The sequence below is a fragment of the Centroberyx gerrardi genome, chromosome 12 (genome assembly GCF_048128805.1).
Source record: "Centroberyx gerrardi isolate f3 chromosome 12, fCenGer3.hap1.cur.20231027, whole genome shotgun sequence".
In the NCBI taxonomy this organism is placed as follows: domain Eukaryota; kingdom Metazoa; phylum Chordata; class Actinopteri; order Beryciformes; family Berycidae; genus Centroberyx; species Centroberyx gerrardi.
This window is the reverse complement of record NC_136008.1, coordinates 5,723,453-5,741,374: the sequence shown is the minus strand read 5'-3', so window position 1 is coordinate 5,741,374 and position 17,922 is coordinate 5,723,453. Positions and strand designations below refer to the sequence as shown.

Genomic DNA, 17,922 nt, shown 5'->3' with positions numbered 1-17,922 from the left:
GTGAAATTCTGATGGAAAAATCACAATCAACATGTTTATCCTCTTCACTAAAGCCAAACAGAAAACAAACACGTGGAGCGATGCCAGGGAGGGGGAGGGGGGGATAAGTAGTAACATCCTCTTCACAATTAATCTGACAATAATAAATGCTACACGAAGCATCTTTAATTCCCATTAAGTCTCATGAACGGTGTACTGCCTGAATTAGATCAATGACCCGTTTTATTTATGCCAATGATACCTCACATGTACTGTTTACAGATCTAACAACCACCTGGATCTCAGAAATGGAAAGTCTAATACGTCTGAAATGATAAAACTGGGATGGGATCTTGTCGGATTAGAAAGGATGTGTGCTTTGGTGACAGCTTTGGTTCCTATATGGTGGCTAGAAGATAAAAATGCCTCGACGATATGGATCTGGGAAACTTAACATACAGTGTATTTGTAACAATGTCTGGACTGTATGTTAAGTTTTCTAAGCCCAGCTCTTATCGTGGAGCCATTTTTATTATCTAGTGACTGTATAGGACCCAAATGCCTGTGAGAGCAGTTCAAAAGCTTGACGCCCACTGTGAGGTTCAAAGGTTGCCTCCTACTGCGAGTCACGGGTCAGATTTCTAATGCATTACACTCATGTGTAAAACTTCCATCCATCCAATTTATTTTTCTAAACCTCCCTCCCAGTCCCCTCTCTCTCTTTCTCTCGGCCTCATTTTTCTTCCGAGGTGGCAGTCAGTCAGTCAGTCAGTCGGTGGGTCGATGGAGTGAGAGAGTCCTCTCTGTGTTTAGAGTAATTGCCAACACTTAGGGCTTTCAGCAGAGATTGAGAGGGATTGCGGTACTGCGAGTCCTCCACACCTGTATTTCCCTGCCTGAGTTGACGGAGAGCCAACTCCATAATGAGCAGCGGTGTACACACAGCCGGGCCTGAATCACAGACTGCCAACTCAGACAAATCTCACCCTAATGGTAAACGAAAATGACTTCCTTTCTGCTGACTGCTCTATGCCGGCTTAGCAGACTAACAACGTGGCGATGCTAGCTCCGATGTTAGCATGACATAGCGCCACAAATGAGCCTCGGTTGCTGCTGGAGATTGACCTAGAAAAAGCTGTATGTTGGACAATATGGAAATATGAAGCAGCTTTAGACACAGAAAAGACAATTCACATGATGGGGTGACAAAAAGGCAGCGTATATGGTTTACTCATATTTATTCATGTTTGCAGTATAAATTTCAGCAATTTGCTGACTTGTTCACAACGTCGTCATCCATAATGTATTGGATGATCTCAGAGCCGGAGCGGTTGCCATTTAGCATGCATCTGGAGTTACATCATTCAGCGGGCTGATGGCCGTCCAACTGATGAGGCATTTCCATTCTAAACCAGAGGAACTTGAGCTGCATAATGTCCCGCCATAATCACCATGATATTTTCAAAATAATCAGTTATGCTAATTAGGTCATTAATTAAGCTAATTAATGCATTCATTAGCAAACATTTCTATGTCAACATACTTGTCTTCACATAACACATGGGTAACATTAATATGAACTCCATATCTTGAAGCATTAAGGAGTTATAGTAGTTTCAAGAAAATCAAATTTTCCTCATTAATATGCAAATTTATGCAGCAAGGTGCTCCATAATTGAATTAGATCATCTACTCTATAGAGGGAACCTGTGGTCTTAAGTATTAAGTTTCTATCATATTGTTCTTGTGTTATTGTGTTGTGTCTACACACAGACAGACAGCATGATGACATCATGTCCCCATGGTGGTGGGACATCTGTATCATTATACCTACATTACCATTAACTATAAGTTTCTCATGTTAATGCCACAATTTGAAGACTTTTCACACTGGTTGAGAAAGGGTTTTCTACTGTATTCCTTAACCACTCTAACACTACCACCTAACTAAAAGTACAACTACAGTGCTAGTCTAGATATATTTACCAAAAAGTTCTGGAAACTTTGGCACCCGTGAAAGACCTTCAGAAAATATGGATATTGGATATGTTAATGTTGCGGCTGAAAGATATATAAACTCATGCTACCACAAAACAACAAACAGCTAACACAATTAAACTACTTCACACATGGTCGACAAGGCCTGACTGTACTATAACTGGCTGAATAGGTTCTGAATCAATTATAAGTTACCTTAAGGCTGTAATGATAATGCTCTGCTTTTTAAAAACACAGCTCGAAACAAGCTAATACTTTTTATTCTGATACACGTAGACACCTGGCTAGAGGTTAAAACAGCTACGAACAAACTTTAATCACAAACGGTACCCTCCATCACTGTGATCCACGCCACTACCATCGCAGTTACTGTGAGGAATCAAACACACATCCAGATAAGACACAGGAAAATGTTTGGTGACATAACAGAAAGAGACAGACAAGACACGCAAGCAGACACACACACACAGACGTTCAAAACAGAGAGAACAAGCATATGCGGAAAAATGATCTTAGAAGCAGATAAAAAGTGAGTGTCAGGCGAGGAGACAGACCGACAGAAATAATCACTAGGACAGATAAGCAGACAGTTTGAGATAAGGACAAACGCACACGCAGACAAGTGTGAAATCCAGACGTTCATTGAGTGACAGCAAAGGACGACTTGAAAGGCCATGACTAAGCCAATATTGAGGCCTAATCTGCATATATTTCCATACGCGACGGTGCAGGCGACCGATCTGCAGGTGGGGACTTACCTTCCCCAGCGTTGTAGGCCAGAATGGAGCGGGTCCTCATCTGCTTGCCCTCAATGGTCTTACTGGAGCAGGTCTGAGAGCAGGTGGACCAGGGCGTCCAGTCACTGAGGACACAGTCCCTCGAGCAAGGCACCTCGCAGCGCACGGGCTCCGGAGCCGGGGAAGACGAACACAGACTTCTGTCCACCTCCTCGCCTGAAGCAAAAGGTGACAAAATATAATGCGATCAAACTTGGGAGGGAGGAAAGCTGGACGGAGGACAAGCTGCAATAGGCAACATTTTTATGTAAAATACTATTTTATCAGCCTAAATCATCACAAAGTCATCAGAAAGTGGGGACAGAGAAGAGCATCCCATCCCTCCTAATTGAGACACTGTAGATTTGCCCTATTTTCCCAAAATGAAATTCTGCTGTCTTTCACAATATGTGTTCTTGTGCATCGTTGTGTCCTCCATGATGCGGTTGACGTAATATCTAGCCAACTGAGGATACATTGGATGGTGACTGACTGACGAGAACGAATGGGAAACCCCGACATTCATCACACCCAAACAGCGCTATAGTCTCTATAGTACAGAGACGGCTGGATCAGCTGAGAAAATGAACAGCTGTGTGTCTAAATTGATGGTGCATCGTTCAAACTATAAAGACGTGCTTGTGTTCTTGAGAAGTTTGTTCTCTCCAAGACAACTTGGGAAGAACGTTCTCCAAAAGGACACAGGTATCAACTTGGCATTCTTGGATTTGATAATCATCTCTGGTTTCTGGTGTGGACACTGACGGGAAATCGTCTCCGCCTACAGGAACTGATGAATTGAAACTTAAGAGCTCGCCAGCATTAGATCTTTTCCTCTCTCGTCCCTTTGGTATTGTTTGGAATAAAGCGGTCACAGACCGGCTGGTTTGGTAAACACAAGTGTGCTGTGTGCAGTTTGCTGACATCACATTACATGAGTTCTGGGTATTATAATATAATAATATAATAAAATAAGTTCAAACAGTTTTCAAACAGTTATCTCTTGCTGATATTTGGAGCCGCCAATGTGCAAAGTTGCCTAGTGCGGCTTTAGCTAAATAGCTGAATGTGTTATCAGTAGAGGAGACAGTAGAGGACTGGTGTGGCAACCATTACTGGGCGAAACATCATTTGCTAATGTTTCATCACAGCTGTATCAAAGACTATGTATGAATCTAGGAAGGCATCAAAAATCTTCACAGTATGCCCTGCCAACAGCCTGCTCACCAGTGAGACTAATAATGTCTGATATTGCTGGGTTTATCCAATATTCCTGGACTTATCTAAGCTATGTCTCCCTACAGAAATGATCCAAGACATTTCACTCGTGTTTTTCACTCTGGCATGGCAGTTGATTAAATGTTTGGTCAGGCTGTAGTCTAAAAGAAGATTTTTTTATGGATTATCTTTAGAATATTCATATTGAAGCACTCTTAACTCTGGTCTATCTGCATACTAAATTAGCATTGAACATGGAAAGAGTAGATTCACATGGGATTCCCACGTTTTTACACTTTAGGTCATGTATTATTAATGAGCTCCTAGCATCAGCCAGAAGTGGATTATATTAACCCACATATCCATCTACGCTCTTAACTCCTTCACGTGCCACGATGAACCAAACAGAAAATATTTTCCCTCTAAGCGCTGCAAACACCCAGGACACTGTAAACCTTTCGATGGTTGATTTTGCAAGGAGGAGAATCGTTTGAGCTTCAAAAGTCGGCGTGGGCCTGACTTTGCATTAAGATGTCACTTTGACGGATATGCAGTGAACCAATCATGACTGAACTGAGAAGGCATGAAAATAGGAAGTGACAAGGGACCCCAGCAGTTTTCAGGCTAGGACAGAGAAAACATGAATGAACTGAACACCAACTATGAGAGCAAAACCTCCATGCTCACTGCACAGAGAAGAAACAGCTCTCCGTCTAAATGGGCAGGCAGTCAGCACGGGGAATATCAATAGCCAGTTTCAATAACATTTGTATCGACCTTCGCCTGTTGTCTGGGGCCCGGCTGTGTGGCCTTTTCTTTTATGATTGGGACACACTCGAAGGAAATATACAGCCGGCACTGGAGTGAAAAATCTCTGAGGCGAAAAGTAGAGCGAAAATCCAAACAGAACAAATCAATTTTCATCAGACGAGGGAGTGAAGGTGGGGGAGATCAATCAAACGAAGTCAGGGGAGAAAGAACAGCACAGAAGAGTTTCTGTTACTCCTGCGGTACAGGGGAGAGTATCCTCTGGACCAACATCACTGAATATCTGCAGTTGATGTATGCTGTCTGATTTGGGGGGGGAGGTAAGAAGTTAAGTTCTCTAGGAGGGAATACATGAAAAAAAGTCACTGCATTTGATCATGACATGAAGATTTATTAAATACATTTGGAACTGAATGAGATTCCCACAGCTGCAGCATGCTGAAAAAATATATGTGATATGCAATCCACAGCAGGCCAGCTGGGGAAAAGCGGCTGTGTAAAAATCGATAACGCGTATTTTGTCCATCCTTTGTCCACAGCCTGAAGGCGATAGGCGGGCAAGCAGCATCAGATAGCATCTCTGCACCGCCACTCCTTATATTAAAGATTTACAGTAATAAAGAGTAGCAGTAAAAATCAGGGGCAGCAAAGGGCAGGGGAGGCTCCAGGACCCAGGGCCACGGAGGATTGATTTGATTTAGTGTGAGTAAGATTTAATTGTGCGTGCAAAGAGGAAGAGTGGAATGAGAGAGAGAGAGAGAGGTGGCAATGCATGGCAATGCTAAATCAAGCAAGCGTTCAAGTGGGAGAGAAGTAAAGAGAGGGAGAAAGGGATGGAATGGGAAGGGAGGAGGAGAGGGAAAGAGGGATGGAGGCATAGGAGTCTAGAGGGAACTCCTTGCAAACTTGATGAATGGTGCAGGTCGGCTAACCGGGAGTCTCGTCGTGGAAATCTCCTCACGTACAGTACTGTACAGTCAGAGGGTCGGCGGAGGGGTGACCTTCAACAATATAGGATTTTTGACACCAGGTGAGACCTGCACTTCCTCATCGCCAGTGGAGGAGGGCCAACAGGACAATGCGTTCCAGAGAGGGATAAGTGGCAGGTAGGAATGGGCTCGATATTATCAATCTTTACTGTAGCACATTAGAACGGTGGGCTTGCTAGTGCACGTCTATTCTTATACCAAATACTGTCTCCACAAAAAGAATACGTATAATTTCAACAAGAACAAAACATGTTAGTAATGGGATTTGTAAACACAAAACTTGATACTTTTTAATCAGAGATTCAACACTGCTCAACACTCACAACATAAAAGTTAAAGGGTAACTTCGGTATTTTTCAACCTGGACCCTATTTTCCCATCTTTTTGTGTCTAAGTGACTAAAGGGGACAACAATTTTTGAAATTGGTCCAGTATTGAGCGAGATCGCTTCAGCCGGCAGCCGCGAAACGAGCTGCAATGTAATCCGACGGGGCAAATCGCACCGTCAATGTACGTCCACTAAAAGTGCTTGTTTTTGCCACTGACAGGCTCAGATTGTTATTATAAGTGTCTGACAACATTATGGAAAGGACCCTACAGAGAAATGAAACGCTTTTCTTTACCTTTTGCTTGATCCGGTCTGTGTGTAACCAAGTCTCGCTCAAGTCTCGCGAGAGTTGAGTTGTTGCAGGAAGTTACACATAGACCGGCTGAAGCGATCTCGCTCAATACTGGACCAATTTCAAAAAATTTTGTCCCCTTTAGTCACTTAGACACAAAAAGATGGGAAAATAGGGTCCAGGTTGAAAAATACAGAAGTTACCCTTTAACATGAGTGCAGTGCAGAGACTCCATTACATATTGCTCCTGATCACCAGTTTGATTCTGCTGGACACACCGCTCTCACTGTAGGTAAGCCACAACTATACTGTCAACCTCTGGGAAACACTGAAATTGCAGTAACATGGTGCAATTTGATCTAATCTTTTATCTGTTATAACAATGCAGTTGAATTCTTCCATCTCACCGTTGCTGTTGACACACTGGACCTGTGCGATCTGCGTTCCGGGGCCACATGTCTTCTCGTCGTCAGGGACACACTGATCCAGGCCGACCAGTCGCCAGTCGTAACAACTGGGCTCGTCACACGGCACCGCCTCCACCAGGTGGGGGCAGTTTCCTGGCCCTCCGGTTGGCTTGTTGGTGATCTGTCGTTTCCTCAGTTTGAAACCTACAGCAGGGCAAAGAGTACGCATCAGGAAGAGAGTCATCTGGAGTTACAGACCTTTGGAAAATGTATAGTTCTACTGCCCCAGGGTCCATATTCATGTTTAGTAGTTTGTCATTTTATTTGGTTGTTTGTTTGGTGTGTGATTTGATTATTTCCTAGATCCCATACTGTGTTGGTTTTCTCTGCCTCTGCGATGTATATATTCCTAATCATGGTTTTTAATATTTGTGTCCGATAGTCTTATCTAGATTGCTTTTTGTTTGTTTTGTTTAGTTTCTTTTGCTTGCTTTATTTTTATTTTTTTGTCCCCCTTCCACCTTACCCTTCGAGGGGTCTTTTTGCCCTCTTGCCAGGCCATCATTGTAAATAAGAATTTGTTCTTAATTGACTTGCCTGGTTAAATAAAGGTTAAATAAATAAAAAATAGGTTGGTGACACAGACCAAATCACCAAATCAAAGCCCACTCTGACCTGTAGGTCTGCTCCCAGTCATGACTACTTATGAGAATATCAGAAAACCCTGCAGACCCAGCTGAGGTCCCCACCTGGACCTGGCTAGAGTCTGCAAGTTGGAAATCTTGCCCCTGCACATCTTGGTCTAGTGTGGAGTGATAGTGACTACCAATCGTCTCAACCATGGTTTCATTTTTTTAGTTTAGGGTTTTGTTCAGTTTTTAGTTTTTTTGGTTTTTCCATTATACCAAGTTATCACAATTACTGTAATTTGACAAGAATATATTGATGTTCAAAAATGCAACACGTAGCACCTATAAACAATTCTGTAATCTATTTGTGCCATATGTTCGTACCTTTCTTTCCAGCCTGGTCATCACAGTTCTCGAAGGTGCACGGTCCCCAGGCCCCCCATGGTGACACCTCACACTCAATGGGACAGGGGATTTGGCACAGCTGGGACCTGTTGGGGATGGGACCCTCACACAGCTTGTTCTCCACGGGGCGGGATGCTAGGAGGATGAGTAAAAGGGAACTTAAAATGCATTTGGGAAGCAACAGATGAAGTGAATTTGTTTTTTCTTTTACATTATCCTTGTTTGTCTTTATATGTGGAATATTTATGGGTCTTGCAATAGACTGTAGAACAAAGACACGATAGAATGAGTTATTGTTTTTGCTTTTATTTACTTTTATTCCTGGAATGAAGTCCCTAAAGAGAGCAGATGAAAACTACAGTAAAAAACAAGTGCCTGTGAAGTACTGCCATATTTTTTTCAACTATTTTCCCTTTGTTTTGTTTATCGCCTCCCTGTTAGCATGTCAGAATGATAAATTAGCAGTGATTATCCCATTCAGCGCCTCGCTAGCAACATAAAACAATGTGGAACCCTGCCCACTGACTCTCGACGGAGACACGAGAAAGGATGCATTAATACTACGCTAAAGGTGTGTGAGAACAATGACAGCGTCTTGGCTCATGCATATTCCATGAGGTGTAATTTGGCGTCTAAATTCCCCGGTCGCGCCATTTCGCATTTAGAAAGCCCTATCCATGATGCAACTGGTATGTGCACGCCTGTCTGAACTCCCATCGAGGAACTTTGTAGAAAAAACAAAGGAGAGGTGCTATCATCATGCAGGGGACTAAGTGAAGACAACTGTGCAGAATGCCTGCTGAAACGCCCCGCAGTAAATGAAGTTGATGTATGGAGTTTCTCAAAGTGTTGCGTTTATGCGCTTATGCACGCACGTACATATGTGCGTCCGTGCGCTAGCGTGTTGCATGTGGTTTCGAAAACTGTCACTTCAAAGCTGTGTTATCTTCCGGAGCCGTGCTTGCAGGTTGTCCTTGTTGATAAGAATGGGTCCTGCTCACTCAGCAGATGGTTTCAGCCCCCTACCTGCGGCTCAACACTCTAATTGACACTTCTGAGCCGCTGTTTATTGATACAGACACACATACAGAGCGTGTGCGGGCAAACACCCACGCACAGGTGCACATGAGTGGGTTTTCAGTACAAAATGCTATACTGTGTACATCCAGTTTAGAAAAAAAAAACATGTTGTAGAAATGTTATAATTTTGTAAGCAAAGGTCTATAGTTACCCAATAGGTTCAATAAAATCTATGTCGTGGTTTTTTTTTTTTTATATCAACAGTTTGTAGAGATCTACCATTTGAAAAATATAACACCTACGCTGACAAAATGTTGGCATGAAAGCACAACTCCCTAGTGATTAATATAGAAGTTATTAGCTATGTTGTACAACATATGTACCGTATGTAGAAAATAGTAACATATCAAAGGCTGTAATTGTTTCCAAGTATTGCGCGATGAATATCATGAAAAAAAAAAATTTTTTTTCCTCAAAGGGATATTAATGTTTTGGAATTAGTAATTTTTTTAAGAGTAGGTGTCCTACTTTTTTTTTTTTTTTTGGAACAGTGGATCTCATCTCATTCCTGAATGAAACCCACATGCTCACGTGTGTGTGCACTCCCACAAGCTTCATCCACACACACATCCCCATGGTATGATCCAATGGTTGCATCAACTGTTGCAACACATTACAGACAAACTCCACATAAGTCCCCCCCCCCCCCCCCCCCCCCCGCCTTGGAGAGGGAATTCCCTGCATAGATTGAAATTTCTCCCCGCACATCTCTCTGTCTAATCTTCCTGTCGTCTCCTATAATCAACTCCTGACACATCAGAGCTCCTTCAACACCTGTTAAGCAGACTTCAGTTTCATTTTCATTTGACTCGATTAAAGAGTCATGAAAGACTGATTGGTACCATCTGTTGTTATATCTGGTATTCGGCATATTACAAGTTTTGCTCCTGATTAGGGAAATCCACCATTTGTAAAAGCTGACACCTAGTCTGAGGACATTAGTGGTGGGATGAAAGTAAAAAAAAAAAAATTCAACTTATTAGCTATTTTAAGACGTTCCCCTACCGAGGATGAGGACGGATTCATCTTCAGTTTTCAACTATTGAGTGATAAAATTTCAAGAAAGCTTTTTTATTCCTCTAAAAACGGACATTTAGTGTTTAGGAATGAATCTCTTCACATGTTCAACGAGTCACTTTGTTTCCTGTATTCCAACTGTTCCTACAAGACGTCTAAGAGCTTAAAGTCTCATATAGTCAGGAGAGCTGAATCATAATTCCCTCAGAACTGTACAGGGGAAGGCAAGTGGGGCTTTTGAAATGCAAAATGGCTAATTCCTCTTACAAATATACTGAAAGTCAAATACTGAGTTCGCTGAGCCACTGGTAATCCACGTCTCATTGGAGAACTACACTGACTTCAATCTCTCCACATCAATCCATTTGTGAATACAAAATTGAGGACCAACAGAGTATTGGTCTTTGTGTGATAAAGGGAAAAAAAAATCTTCCTCTATACTCTGCCTCTCTATTAGGCCATTTTACAGCGTCTGTTCTCCAGTGTGTTCGTTTTCGCTATTGTACTGAATTGACAACAGCGAAAAAAATCCCTCATGCGAATGTAGCTTACTGTCTGCTATGGTGGAAAACATCTCACACACGCTATCCGTATTCCGTTTGAGGGGGAACAAAGTTATTTTTACTGTTCCTTCAAAGCCTCAACTGCTCTGCCCAGCTTTTTTCTAGGAGAATACAGCACTGTAATATGACTTGTCCTTTTTTTTTGGATTAGGCATACAAGACTCTGAAACTGTTTGTTCTTGCAACTTTGGCGAAAACACATGTTTGTCTGACTTTTGTGCAGCGCATGTCTTATAAATCTACTGCACTGCAGCAGTGGGGAGAACCTGCAAGAAACTGTTGTTATAATCAATATGTGAAATATTTCCTTCAGAGTTTAATTTGTTGTTTCATTTAGGTCCGTTATTATGTGCAAAAAGGTGCAAGAAGAGGAGAGGAGGAGAAGAGAAGAGAAGAGAGGAGAGGAGAGGAGAGGAGAGGAGAGGAGAGGAGAGGAGAGGAGAGGAGGGGAGAGAGGAGAGAGGAGGGGAGAGGAGAGGAGAAGAGAGGAGAGGAGAGGAGGGGAGAGAGGAGAGAGGAGGGGAGAGGAGAGAGGAGGAGAGGAGAGGAGAAGAGAAGAGAAGAGAAGAGAGGAGAGGAGAGGAGAAGAGAGAGGAGGAGAGGAGAGGAGAGGAGAGGAATGGAGGGGAGGGGAGAGGAGAAGAGAAGAGAAGAGAAGAGAAGAGAAGAGAGAAGAGAAGAGAGGAGAGGAGAGGAGAGAAGAGAAGAGAAGAGAAGAGAAGAGAGGAGAGCAGAGGAGAGGAGAGGAGAAGAGAAGAGAGGAGGGGAGAGGAGAGGAGAGGAGAGGAGAAGAGAAGAGAGGAGAGCAGAGGAGAGGAGAAGAGAAGAGAGGAGAGGAGAGAGGAGAGAGGAGGGGAGAGGAGAGGAGAGGAGAGTGGAGGAGAGCAGAGGAGGGGAGGGTAGAGGAGAGAAGAAGAGAAGAAGAGAAGAGAAGAGCGAGGAGAGGAGAAGAGAAGAGAAGAGAAGAGAAGAGAAGAGAAGAGAAGAGAAGAGAGGAGAGGACAGGAGAGGAGATGAGAGGAGAGGAGAGGGGAGCAGAGCAGAGAAGAGAAGAGAAGAGAAAGGAGAAAAGAGAAGAGGAGAGAAGAGAAGAGGAGAGGAGGAGAGGAGAGGAGAGGAGAGGAAAAGAAAGGAAACGAAAGGAAAGGAAAGGAAAGGAAGGGAAGGGAGGGGAAGGGAAGGGAAGGGAAAAGACAGAATAAAAGAGAGGTAATGGTGAGAAGGGAAGACAAAGGGGAAAGGAGAGGAACACACTACTTAGTAATCTACCGGGAGGGGAGAGGAGAGGAGAGGAGGGGAGAGGAGAGGAACACACTACTTAGTAATCTACCGGGAGGGGAGAGGAGAGGAGAGGAGGGGAGAGGAGAGGAGAGGAAAAGAAAGGATCGGAAAGGAAAGGAAAGGAAAGGAAAGGAAGGGAAGGGAAGGGAAGGGAGGGGAAGGGAAGGGAAAAGACAGACTAAAAGAGAGGTAATGGTGAGAAGGGGAAACAAAGGGGAAAGGAGAGGAACACACTACTTAGTAATCTACCGGGAGGCAGAGAGCGGTGGGAGAGGCTGGGGTTTAGTAATCAGCTCGACTAAAAGCACCTACCTGTAATCTGGAAGGTGATGGAGAGGAGAGGGGGAACACTAGGCTTCTGCGGTCTTTGGGTCTGACCCGCTGCAATTACAGGGGAGATAGCGCTATTAGCTACGCACACACCAGGGAGACGGAGGCACTATCAAACAAACACAGAGAACGGGGAAACGGCACACTAGAGACAAACAGAGACTAATGCAACCACTGCAACAGCGGCACTACAGAGGCACAAAGCACAGAGCCTCCAAACCCGGCCTTGTTGAAAAGTAAATACTTTAAGGGTAGAATCACAGCTACAGTTTGCTTCCTTTGGTCTGAACCACAGTGGGAAAGTTGACTTTGTGTTTCTGGTTTGTGTTCGTCCGGCTAGGTTAGAGATTTTTTTGGGAGGGAATAAACCGCTCCAAACATACTTGCTGTGAACGCACCCTTAAAGGACAACACCGATTTTTGGGGGGAGTTTTAGCCTGTTGGCCACCTTGCCCAATATGTAACGAGAGGACTGGAACTAAAATCATAGCTTTGTCTGGTGTGCATGCTAACGCTTTAGCATACAGTATGTTAAGTTATTGCAGGCAACTAGCATTATCCTAAAAGTGAAAAAAAGATACATGTCTAAACCTGCCAGGCTTGTTTAGGGGATTGGTGAGAGACTTTTGTGCTGTTGATTCATAATGGACTTCAGTAATGATGAAAATTTAGATTTTATTGTCAGAAGCTATGAATCTACAGTCCACAGTACAAAAAATAATAATAATACCAACTTTGGGTTACTAAAGGGTTTATCTTTACACTTTGGATAATGTCAGTCGGCAACGATTACTTACCATACTCTATTCTAAAGCATTAGCATGCGCACCAGACAGAGCTATCTACCGGAGACAGAGAGATGACTTTGGTGCCAATCCTCTCGTCAGTTACTGGGTAAGGTCACCGATGGACCAAACTCCCAAAAAGTCGGTGTAGTCCTTTAAGGATCCATATGGGTGGAAATGGATTCAGTTCTTTCAGCAGCTGCATCCTCATGCGGCTGAGCGTCTCTCCCTCTCTCCAAAAAGCTCTCCTGTTCCCAAAAGCCATAGTTTTGTAGCCTTAGCCGAGGGAGTGCTGGGTGCAGCGATACTGATCTCGGGTCAGATCGGAGCCGCTCCCCCGTAATGATTAAGGTTAAGATTTAGGAGGTGGTAAGCTGATTCCAGATCTCTCCGCCTGAGGGTATCTTCCGCCCCGTTGCATGGTGATATTTATGTATGAGATAGGGGGGAGAGAGAGCGCCAGTTGCAGCAGACTTCACTGAGCCACTGTCTTCCTCTCTGTCTCAGTGGTACGCTGGGAGATTACCCCCCAACGGAGGGAAGAGAAATCCTGCGCCAAGAAGATAAGAACACACACTTCTTTTTAACTACCCCTGACGAGTGTGTGCGCGTGTGCATGCGTGTACATATGTACACACACACACACACACACGCACACACGTGACAAGCGCATTTCTGCACAGCCGGCCCTAGCAACACCGCTCTCTACATGCTTGTATATATGAATCTTTAACTGCATACTGCACACTGAGGTAATATGCGCTTTAACATGTATGAATGCTCCAGTTTCAGTCCACTCACATATGCTCCCACTGCACTCGAATATATCCCTACAGGACTGTAGCTAGAGGAGAGCTAGCTAACAGAGAGACAGACAGAGAGAGGAAGAGGGTGGGAGGGAGGGAAAGAAAATCTCAAAACGAAGACATTACACATTCCTCCCTAATACCCTTTGTTTGTACCGTATCTGTTCATGGATAATGGATTCACTCTCGGCTATCAGACGCATCAGTCGTTAGTTAAGAGTGAATTCATGGAGAACCGATGGACCACCGCTCAATTCAACCTGAGGAACATCCCTCTAGCATGGCAAATGCACTTCTCAGCTTTCCCCACACAAGCACACATAATTGGTAAGCTGGGTCTTACATTTATTAAACACCATACTGATATGTCTCATACATAAGATACATATCGTATTAGAACCTCACCGGAAATGTTAAAGTAATAATTTACGTCATTTTCACATTAATAAATATCTGTTTTCCTACTCTCTGTCGGCAATTGATAAAACACAACAGTGATTCAACCTATATCCAGTTCATGAAAGCTTTTATAATTGCGGTTGTTAACAGTGTCTGGTAGCTCTTTCCTGGGAAAAAAAACCCTGGTGCACATGAAGTGATGCGTTTTACTTTACCGTCAACATTTTGTTTGGAATAAACAAGGTAGTTAGCATGAGCAGCGATAGCCACCATGGCCGAACAGACAAAGAAAAGAGCGCCACCTACAGAAACTCAAACTTCATCAACAGAAAATCCAAGCTCCGCCCACACTGTTTGATTGACAGGTGATCTCTGGAAGTGCAGTGCAGAAACACCACAGCAATGAGACTTACTGAATCCCTATCTGCTCATTTTGAAGGCAGTCTAGGTAAGAGTGCTAAATTTCTAAAATGTAAAATGTAGCTTCAACTACTACTTAGCATTAGGAGTGATTAAATACCGTTCCACACTACACAACCTCCTCTTGGTTGCGTGAGACAAACATCTCTCCACATATGGCGAGCAGTGAGTGGACATCTCACCTCCTTTCAGCCTTTTTCACCCTCTCTCACGCAATCGCCGCGGTGGGTCTCCATAAGCTCAGTCTCAACTAATGTCTTTAACACCCTCTTTAAGAGGGCAGCATTGACTCTAAGCTGGCTTGACAAGTGTCAGAAACGGAGGCCTTTGCACTTCCAACCACTGACAAGTCACACCAGGACACATGAGCGGATAAATCCCTGATATAAAATGAGGGGACTGACTGCTGATTTGATCTGAAGGAGGGGAGTGGCAGTGGGTGAAATGCTGTTCAAATGTGCAGAGCAAAAGCTTGAAGCTGACAATGTGGCCACAGTGGGATATTTGAAGAGAGAGGAAAAAAAAAAACACAGTAACTAATAATGCTGATGCAAGATTCTCTGTCATTATATATTTGGACATGAAGACATGTCGGCTTATGTCTGATGCAAGCGTTTGATATGCAATTATATACCAGTGCTACCAATCCACCATGGGACTGCTGTTCTTGTGCACTGTGTGGAGGAACATGTTACTTGTCATTTAATGGTCCTTGATCTAAATTACTTGAGTTCCACTTGAGAATTCATCTGATTGTTTCAAGCCATGCTATCTGAATGCTGTAAGATGTGATGCATGTGTGTGTGGTGTTAACTTTGGTTATGGAAACAAGATTGCTGATAGCGTCCTTCGATCCAAAACAAAACTAAAATAAGCCATTGACACACTTGGACTTTTTTAACATGGCAGAAAATCCCAGAGGATCCAAAGAGCAGCAGACAAAAGAAGAGGGACTGGCATGACGACGCCTGGAAAGGTTGGCAGAAAACGGCAGAAGCCAGTGCCACTTTTAGTTAGTTAAACCCTTTTATGACATTCTTCTTTATAGTAACAGCCTGGAGATGTATTACCAGGGGAGTGAAGGTTACGAACACACACGGATTCACAGCTGGGAGTTTCCAGTATAACAGCAGTCTTTTGGCCACTGAACAGCTTCACTGGAGCATGTGTAATGCCGTGCTCAAGCACAGCATTTTGAAGGAAGGGAGAACAAGTTTCACTCACATCCCTGCCTAGGCTTTTCGAGCCGGTCTAGGGATTCGAAGGGCTTCAAAGCCTCGATCCATTCAAAATCCTTGGAGAAAATCTTGACCACGTATCCTGCAGCAAGAAGCAGCTGATCAAAGACACTTCGGATTTAATGGCTGCCTCCTTGAGCATATACAAAACAGATATGTGAAAAACAGACAGGAAAAAGATTGATTTTGTTGTTAAAATCCATTCACCCTACTGCCCAGGCACCGTTCTCTGAGTCCATGTGGTACAGGGCCAACACTACCTCTAGCATGTGCAGATGAATTTCAAAATAAGAGTGATACATGGATCAAATAAACCCAATAAATAGCCTTGTATCATACAGCACTGTGGTCTTTCACATTAGATTTGCATTTTGGATCTGTGCATCACTTTTATTTTTAAATTCGGACTGATTTGGAGAACGGCACTTGCACAGTAGAGTAAACAGTGGACTGAGACATGGAGTTTTCCGTTTCTGAGACATTAAAGGTGGATTGTAACAAGAAAATCAAACTTTTGGGGGTCTAAATTTCACATATATTTGTTTTTATATACTGAAGAAGGAAGCCATCTCATCAGATTCCCTTTTTCGACCGGCCGCTCCCTGCAACACAGTATATGGTGAAGATTTGCTCCGAGGTTTTGAGAGGGTCGTGCTCAGACTCAAGAGGCAAGCAAATGCAAATGATTGACAGCAACATCTTGAGGCAGTTCAGGCTACAGGATGATAGCAGTTGTTTTTTTTTTACCTTTGTCTTTTTCTTTGAGGTCGTTGAGGTATGTCAGAAGTTCAGCGTTGGCCTGGACGCAGTAAACTTCCCTGGTCTGCAGGCCACCCCCGCAAAGCCCCGTCTGGTTGCTACGCCGACGGTCCTGTTGGCTTAGCAACACGTCCACTCGGCAGTCGCTCCACTCCGTGGTTCTCCAGGTATAACTGGAGAGAACGAGCGCGTGGAAGAGGAGGGATGGATGGAGGGGAGGGAGAGAGAGAGAGAGAGAGAGAGAGGTGTGTGTGGGTGTGATGTTGTGTCAAAATGCATTTATACTCTGGCAGACCTAACTTTAGCACATAATAACTTAGTGTCGCATGGTAACAACTTATTTTTTCTTACTGTATTTTTATATAGTCATATTTCTGAAGAGACCCTGAATAGATGTAAACTGATGATGGTTTTGTCTCTTTGTAGTTTCAAAAACATGATACAACGTTTTTCTGTTTACTTCTCAGTATGTCTGCAGCTGTTGTCATCAGGGATGTAGTGAATGGTAAATCCACTTCTCTCAGTTTACGCGCCTTGTAATTTGCGGAACAATTTATACACCAGTTTACCCACTTTTTAGACTGACAAATCTTGACAAGCCAAAGCCATACTATACATCACAGTATGTACTAAAAAACACTATAAAATATGATAGATTTTTGTTTTTACTGGTGGATGTTTGACTAATGATCACTAACTGGAGGTTATAGTTTACCCACTTTTTTTATTTACCACTGTATACAGTAATCTAATTGCAAGGAGGCATAGCAGTGTCAGTGGAAAGCAAAAACTATGAGAAGAAACCATAAAAACAGAACAAAACAACAGCTGCCTGAAATTTCGGTGTGAGAGGCTGTGTTTTTTTTGGCTGTGAAGATAAAAAGCTTTAAGTATATCATGGGTCACGAGGGGCTTGTCCGACAGAAAATCAAACACTGTGCAGATTGGGAGCAGGAAAAAAACCCTCTTATTTTGGCAGTAGCTGTGTAAAGATGGTATATGATGAAATTGAGGGAACGAAGGCCATCTGTGAGTTCGAATTTATTAATCTGTGTTTGTGTGTACGACTCAAATATCCTTGCAGTCTCCCTCCATTTGTCTCTACTTTGTGTCTGGCACCACCCCAAGCACTTATACTAATCTGTCTCCATATGCTGTCTCCTACACACACACACACACACAAACACACACACGCAGACACACACATACACTCTCACCCATGGGCCACCCAGGAGAGCAAATTAGCTTACTGATATGAGTAAAGGGAAATCAACAGGAAGAGTGTATGGGTGATTACACTTACATTTTACTGTGCTCTCTGCCTACACTTTATTGGAATAAAGAATGAATCCCTGCAGTATGTTTCTTAGCTGGGTCTAAAACGTTAAAACTTGCCGTTGCCAAGGAAGAGGGTATTACCACAATCCAACATGCATTTCTATCCCTGTGAAACAC

General features: G+C 43.4%; 1 protein-coding gene across 1 annotated transcript in view; it reads right to left on the bottom strand.

Annotated features, from left to right (window-relative positions):
- Positions 1-17,922, bottom strand: part of thsd7ab (thrombospondin, type I, domain containing 7Ab) — a 106,822-nt gene that overhangs the window by 47,356 nt on the left and 41,544 nt on the right. Inside the window, exons 4-10 of the mRNA XM_078287067.1 lie at positions 16,456-16,640; positions 12,043-12,111; positions 7,769-7,924; positions 6,756-6,959; positions 2,736-2,930; positions 2,308-2,346; positions 1,966-2,001 (exon numbers count right to left, since the gene is read on the bottom strand). Coding sequence (XP_078143193.1) covers positions 1,966-2,001; positions 2,308-2,346; positions 2,736-2,930; positions 6,756-6,959; positions 7,769-7,924; positions 12,043-12,111; positions 16,456-16,640 — 884 coding nt within the window. The remainder of the gene's footprint in view (positions 1-1,965; positions 2,002-2,307; positions 2,347-2,735; positions 2,931-6,755; positions 6,960-7,768; positions 7,925-12,042; positions 12,112-16,455; positions 16,641-17,922) is intronic.